The sequence below is a fragment of the Penaeus chinensis genome, chromosome 19 (assembly GCF_019202785.1).
Source record: "Penaeus chinensis breed Huanghai No. 1 chromosome 19, ASM1920278v2, whole genome shotgun sequence".
In the NCBI taxonomy this organism is placed as follows: domain Eukaryota; kingdom Metazoa; phylum Arthropoda; class Malacostraca; order Decapoda; family Penaeidae; genus Penaeus; species Penaeus chinensis.
In genome coordinates, this window is record NC_061837.1 from 20,803,905 (window position 1) to 20,811,404 (window position 7,500).

At 34.9% G+C, this 7,500-nt stretch overlaps 1 protein-coding gene across 6 annotated transcripts in view; it reads left to right on the forward strand.

Annotated features, from left to right (window-relative positions):
- LOC125035070 overlaps positions 1–1,855 on the forward strand; it is a 30,832-nt gene extending 28,977 nt beyond the window's left edge. For 2 of the 6 annotated variants that reach the window (XM_047627190.1, XM_047627187.1), the window contains exon 18: positions 799–1,850. In XM_047627190.1, the coding sequence (XP_047483146.1) occupies positions 799–945 (147 nt within the window). In that variant the 3' untranslated portion in view covers positions 946–1,850. Of the gene's footprint in view, positions 1–798 lie in introns of all 6 variants that reach the window. The other 4 variants (XM_047627189.1, XM_047627186.1, XM_047627185.1 and 1 more) reach the window with 4 other exon arrangements.
- Positions 1,856–7,500: the final 5,645 nt, after the last annotated feature.

The window sequence follows — 7,500 nt, forward strand, 5'->3', positions numbered from 1 at the left end:
GGAAGCTTCTGTACTAAGGCATGTAAAGCTAATGCAATCTTATTATTTGCTCAATGATAGTCGAGATGTGCATGATCTTGAGTGTTATTCCTCCTTGAGAAAACTGTTGTGTTTTGATATAGATTTGATGTCACAGAAAAGTAGTTAATAAGAACTACCAGTTTTAGGAAATGGTTCACATGGAAATGGACTGATCCTTTTTACACTGATATGGCAAAACACCATAACTGTCCTTGATGTGATGTCAAGGACAGCTGTTAGTTTTACCTTTTTCAAGTGCATTTCACCTCGGTTTACCCAAGAATTTTGTGACTGCAAACTGCATGCACCTCTAATTTTCCTTTGAATAAAAAGAAAATGTCTTCATTAGCATAGCTTATGAATGTATAGTGTACAGGAGAAAATACACTGGAGTTAGCATTGCCCATCAGTCACAACTGCAGTTTTTCTCAAATTATGAATTAAAAAATTGTAAAGGTATCCTTAGGACTATTTCTTCCTTTAATATGCCTATAATGAATTTTGAATATTGCATTCAGGAAGCTCTGATACATCCAAACTCTTTTTCTCAGATGTTATCAAAATGTTAGTTTGACTCTATTAGGGATTATGGCAGGCACAGTTGTGATCTTTTTTTTTTTTTTTCTTGTTCCTTTTTTCTGATTTTGTTATTCAGTGTTGAGCGAGTTAAACGTGACCACTCGCTTCAACATTGCATTTTTTGGTTGTTGCAAATTTTCTTTTTCTTTTCCTATATTATTTTCAACTAAAGTGACCATGCCTGTGTTGTACCCTCAGAGACGGACTTCACCCTTGCCGCCCCCTATGCAGCAGCTTGAAGACATGGGCTTTGGCAACCGAGAAGTGAATCAACGCCTTCTCACAAAGTACAATAATGATGTTTCATGTGCTGTGGCTGAACTCATAGTTCTCAATTGTCAGTAAACAAAAAATATATAGAGATAATTTCATCATCGCTTGTTACCTACTGGCTGTCACTCTGATAGATGGAATGTATGTTCATGAATAATTTATCTTGAATATGAAGAAAGATGATGTAGTGTTAATTGTGATAGGAAATAAACAAGTTTAATGTTTAGTCAAGAAACATTAATACATTTAGTTATTATGATTGTCGTATTAAATATTAGGCGCGCAGGAATGCTTTCTCAGAAGATTGGAGTTTACACATAATATGGTGGGACCATGCTTGTGTATTTGTGTTTTATGTTACTTATATGTTAACAGATGTATCTAAGGGAAAAATATGGGATGGGGGGGGGGAACGCCAAGAACATCATTTTATTAATAAATAAAATGATAATTCGTCCAGCACTTTCTCTTACGTTGTTGGAGTAGGCTTTATTGAGTAATCCTGAGCTTCTGAAAATTTTGAATTGATATTCTTTGCAGTTGCTCTTATGTTAATCCATTATTGCTGGCCTTACTAAACACACAACTTGAAAATTTACACTTGTCTTCATAAGAGACTCCAGCACAAGGTTTAGTGTTAAAATTTTGTAGTTTTTGATGCACAACATAGGGTAATATGCTGTATGGGAAGCTTTTATTTTAATCATTGATATTGTTATTATTATTGTTATTGTCAGTATTCTTATTGTTGTCATTATTATTATTATTATTATTATTATTATTATTATTATTATTATCATTATCATTATCATTATCATTATTATTATTATTACTATCATCATCATTATTATCATTATTATTAATTATTGCTATAACTCATGCTATTGTTAGTACCTTTACTGTTGCTATTACTATTACCATTACTTTTATTATTATTAATGTTATTATAATTTTTATTATTATTTTTCTCATAGTTGTTATAACCCTTATCATTATTATTGTAATTATGATTTATTGATGTTGGCATTATTATTTTTATTATTATTATTGTTATTATTATTATTATTATTATTATTATTATTATTATTATTATTATTATTATTATTATTATTATTATTATCATTATCATTATCATCATCATCATCATTATCATTATTATTATAGTGGTTATTAATATTATTATTACTATTATTATTATTATTATTATTATTATTATTATTATTATTATTATTGTTATTATTATAATTATTATAAATTATTATTATTATTATTATTATTATTATTTTTATTATTATTTTTATTATTATGATGATCATTATTATTATTATTATTATCATCACTATTGTTATTATTATTGTTATTATTATTATTATTAATACTAATAGTATCAATTGTTATTATAATTATGTGATTATTTTTCTTATTCTTATTCAGTCATTTATGGAAGTTATTATTATTATTATTATTATTATTATTATTATTATTATTATTATTGTTATTATTATTATAATGATGATGAATGTTACTTATTCTGGTGATTTTTATTAAACATTGTTGAAATGAAATATTTTGGGTAATAATGAATTTTAGATCAATTTCAGTAAGCATGATGAAGTCCCATTATTTATATTCATGTCATTTTGAAACAAATACTACTGGAAAAAGAAAACAAATATATCACAAGGATAATTACAGTGTTTCTCTGCAGAAATCGAGGAGTGAATTGTGCTGTGATTGCTAATGGGAGCTTTCATTCCAGTTTGACTACACAACTTCAGCTTTTTTGTGATCTTTTTGTACTCCTTTTTTATAGAGTTTGCCGAGGTGTGGAATTTCACCTGCAGTGGCAGCATTTTCTTCTTTTTAGTTTTGGTAGAATGGCTTTACTCTCCTAGGATAGTTAATTATTTTATTTGATAAGCAGTGTTAGTGTTGCTTAATTTTGTTCTTATGTTTGTCTGCAGATTTTCGTTCTCCTTTTTCTCTTTTGTTTTTTATTTTTTCTTCCTTTACCTTTACCTCCTCCTTCCTCCTCTTTCAGCTCCTCCATCTCAGTTATAGACTTAAATTATTTAACCATGAACTCATTAGAGATCTCTTCAGCTTTAGCACAGATAACTGAAAACAAATAAGGATTAGTCCATATTTATTTTGGATATGCCCGCTTTGTGAAATTACCAGTGTAACCCTTTTATCTATCTCCATTTCATCTCGGTGATGTCTGTTGCTAAGGAAGAGTCGCGTTTATCTGATTCTGTTTACTTAACTGAAAAAATAAACTGCTTAGATCATTTGCAATACTTCTAGTTATTATTAACGTCATTATTACTTTTTTTTTTTTTTTGCTCTTCAGTCTTACTTCTTACCAGATATTGTGTTGTATGATTCACCAGTGAGAGTGTGGTAAGTATGAATAATAGATTAGTATAATGTGAGACACCTGATTGGTGCCGTAGCAATTATATTATTATGGAATATTATGTCCATGTTTGTAAGTGTGTATGTGTACTTGTCAAGGTTCACATATACATAATTACAGACATATATCCATACTATACATATATATACACATATATACTATATAATAAAGTATGATGCCATACATGTTTTGTTTTACTTATGTTCCACAGCTTGAGGTCATACAAGGATTATGACAAATTGATAATGATGATGATTTGATGTTTATTTTAACGTTACTTGGTTAAGTGAAGTAATTACAAATGGAAAAGGAAATAACAGTGCAGTATCCATTGTAAGAAAGTTCATCTTTTTGGTTAATAGTGCAAGTTCTGTACTACAGAGTATGTATAAATTTTATACTTTTCAACATGAAATTTCCATTTGCCTGTCTACTTCCTAGCCTCATTAGAAACCAGTTCTTAAAGCATCTATGAATATATGGGAAGGTAACTACCATGCTCCAATTTTCCACTGTACCCTGCCTGGTGCTTCCAATGTGGCTTTCTGGCAAGACCTTCATGTACTTAACCCAATGCCGTCGGGGAAAATGAACAAAAAATGGGGAAAATGCTGTGCCCATTTTCTATATTTTTTGTGAAATGTCTGCTCATAGATGGCTCTGCTAGTGCTTAGCCACAAAGGAGTCAATTAGTAGACCTTGTGACCATACGTGATTTGAATTGGCGGGAAAAACGTGTTTTTTACTAGTGCTATGGATATCGATGGTGTTATTTTTATTATAAACATTATAATTATTATAATGTTTTTTAATATTAGTAACAGCAAAATAAGATAATGTAAAATATTTCGTAAATCAAAGAAAAGGGTGAACGGGCGAGACGGGCAGTACTCCTAACTGGCTCATTGGTGACTTAGTACAAGTATAGCCATCTATGTGTATAAACAATCAAACAAGTACTAACAGTGGGCAAAGCACGTGTCTACCCGTCGTATCCGTCGGCAAGGGGTTAAAGATTTGATTGGCCCACAAATGGAGGATAAATTCTAAGCATCAGCCCTTTTGTGGGAAGGGACGTTGTCTCTGAGATTCTTCTGGTTGTTCTTTTTTAGCATTTTGCTGAAAAAAATGAATAAGAAATCATTTATGTGTGGAGAGGAATTGTCAGTGTGCATCTCCCTCATAGACTATCGTCGTGTCTGCTTAGAAATCCCCCTGAAAGCTTTCACATTGCTCCTTGGAGATACCATTCAGCAGATTTAAGACTGGGTCTCTGATGTTCCATGATCTGTAACAAAGATAAAAATAACTTTGAGGTTACTCACAGTACACTTACTTGAGTCAACTCAGTCCCTTATCTACCTCGCCATGAAAAGCATCAGGCTTAAAATCTAATCTGGAGATAATCATGCAATATAGTCATGGTTGCAGAATAACCCAATTTCCAAGTTGGTCATTATTTCCGCCAAGGCAGTTCTGTTCTGCTCGCAACAGTTAGGGCACATCAGACCTTTTTTGGAGTCAGTTCTGCACACCCAACTACCCTCCGCCTGTCCCCGGGTCTCCTGCCCTTGTTCATGAATTCTGAGATAGAGGGGAGCCAGTTGCAAGTGAAGGGGCGTCATTTCCCAAGCTTCTTGTAGATTTTCAAGGTTCCCCCGACAGATAAGTCATCTTGAAGGTAAAGTTTAAACTTTGTTTCGTTCCTGGAAATTGAATATGAATGATTACTTTATTGCAACACAGCCCATTATTTTGAATTGACACTCGAATGGAGAATGGCTATGTAATATAAATCTGACTGCAACAAACAATAACTGCGACGACACCAAGGTATCCTGATTTCCATTTACGAACAAATAAATCGAAGGTAACCGACCATTATCTGAAGTGATGTAAGAAAAAAATGAAGATAACAGAACAGTTCAGTATAATTTTGAAAATACACGTGAGAAGAAAAACAACTTCACTATCCTTAAATAAAAATGATATTAAAAAAAAAAAAAAAAGTATTACTGAAAAAGTTTGGCATCAATGAAATTTACCGTGAAGTGTGGTAAAACAGTGGTCCTGTATGATAATAAACAAGAAATAAATGGCAAATAGCGAAGCTCAGTTTGATTTTAAGGAATACGAATCTTGTTACCATACTCAAAGGAATATCAAACACCTGTCTATACTCCCAAGGATCTATTATCATGTCGCTTTTGCAATAGAATGTTGATGAATTTCGCTAATCTACAACGCAAATGTTTATTTCGCAACCTCCCTACACACCTGATGCCAACTGAAGAGATGGATAAATATAGAATGATAAGTACCCAGGATTCGTCTCCAATGAAAATTATGCAGCAGAATATTTAATAGGACATATATCGTACGTTACCGAAAATGTGCAATCATGGAGGCGTATTTATCACTCAGCGCCTGTGGATGTACAAGTCGATTTGCTTACTGATTTATCTATGTTTTACGTGTGAACAGTCAATCCTTGTAGATTTGCTTGGAAGTCAATTGCTGTTTCCGTGGTCATTGCTTTCAGACTTCTCTGCATTGCAAAGGTTCATTCACAAGAGACCATATCGGAGTTGATGCATAAAACCGCGGAAATGTCTGAATTTATGAAAACATCCACGGTAATTGCTTTCCACACAAGTGTTTTTGAGTCAGGTTAGAGCTTCGTTTTGCCGAGGTAAATATGTACTGCAGCTTGACTGAAGTGGAGGGTGCAGTTAGATTTACAGGTCTTAGAGTTGGTTGGGAACGTTGTGTTTGCGACGAGGAGTAGGATGGAATGCTGCAATCGTAGTGGGATTCTGCCATCGCTGTGAGGCTTAAGGTGAAATTCTACCGGAGAAAGAGTAAAGGTAAGAATCTGCGATCCTAATTTCAGTTTAAGGGTAAACTTCCGCAATCGAAGCGTGTGATTAAAGGTGACACTCAAAAGAAAGCGTGATGGTAAGAGTGAATGTGAGGCTAGGGTGAAATTCTGCGACTGAAGAAGAGGTTTAAGGGTGATTTTTGCGATCGAGGTATGAGAATAAGGACGACTTTGCGAAAATGTGGTTTGAAGATGAAATTCGGCGATCGAATTGTACACGTGAAATTCTGCGGTCAGAGGAACAGCTTTAGAGTGAAATCCTCGCAATCGAAGTGTGAGGTTAAGGATTAAATTGGATGATCGAGATGTAAGGTCAAGGGTGGAATTCTGCGATCGAAATGGACATGAAGGGTGAAATTCTGCAAATGTGAGGCTAAGGGTTACATACTGCGATCGAAGAGTGAGGTGAAGGGTGAAGGGTGTGGGAAAGGATTTAACAAGGCGTAGGGATGAAGACAGGTAAGGCGAGACGTCACGGGGAAAGTGAGGTGGCGCCAGATAATGATCATTAACAAGACCTTTGAAAAGTCTTAAATAATTTTCACTCACGGACGAAAATCTAAACGAGTATATTGCGAACAGCTGTCTACCGTTTAATAAGCTACACTCCAGGAAGGTCCCAGTCCCAGGGCGTCGCGGTTGGCCGTTCCTTCCTTTGCCTCCGCGCTACAGCGGCTGAACCAATGACAGGTGTATATGGGAGTTTTTATTGCATTATCAACGTGCATGATCCTTCTCTCACGAGGTTTCGAAAACAGCGGTTGATATAATGTTTGCTTGTGGTTAAATATATCTAATTTACTCCCGTCTAGCCGAGTGCAAACTACACATGCACATCGCATGGCGTTATTAGCGAGTGTGCGACGCGCTCTCTGAAAACGGACGAAACGTTTTGAAAATTTTTCCGGGCGCTGTTTTATTTCAGCTGAGAGTTGCCATAGCATGATCAGATACGCAAATTGTCGCCGAGATATGCAGGTTCCAGGGCCAACAGGAGGAACTGTACCCAGAATAACGTCTTAGAAATTGAAAAACACGTGTGTGCAGCGGAGTTAAGAAGAGAGAGGGTAGAACTGTAGGCCTTGAGGAATGCCCGACGTTTATAGAGGTTTGGGGAGTTGTAGGATGTGGCTATTTGGCATTTTTCTCTTTATTTCATGTCGAATACCGGTCGTTCACCAAAGGCCATCAATACCCACTTGCTCAAAGAACAAGCATTGATGCAATTCCCAGATTAGATCGGACTAAGGGGCTCCCGAGGCCGGAGAAAATGGCGGCCGAAATCCCGTGTTGTGACAGTCGGCATCGCGTCGGGCGAACAGGTACA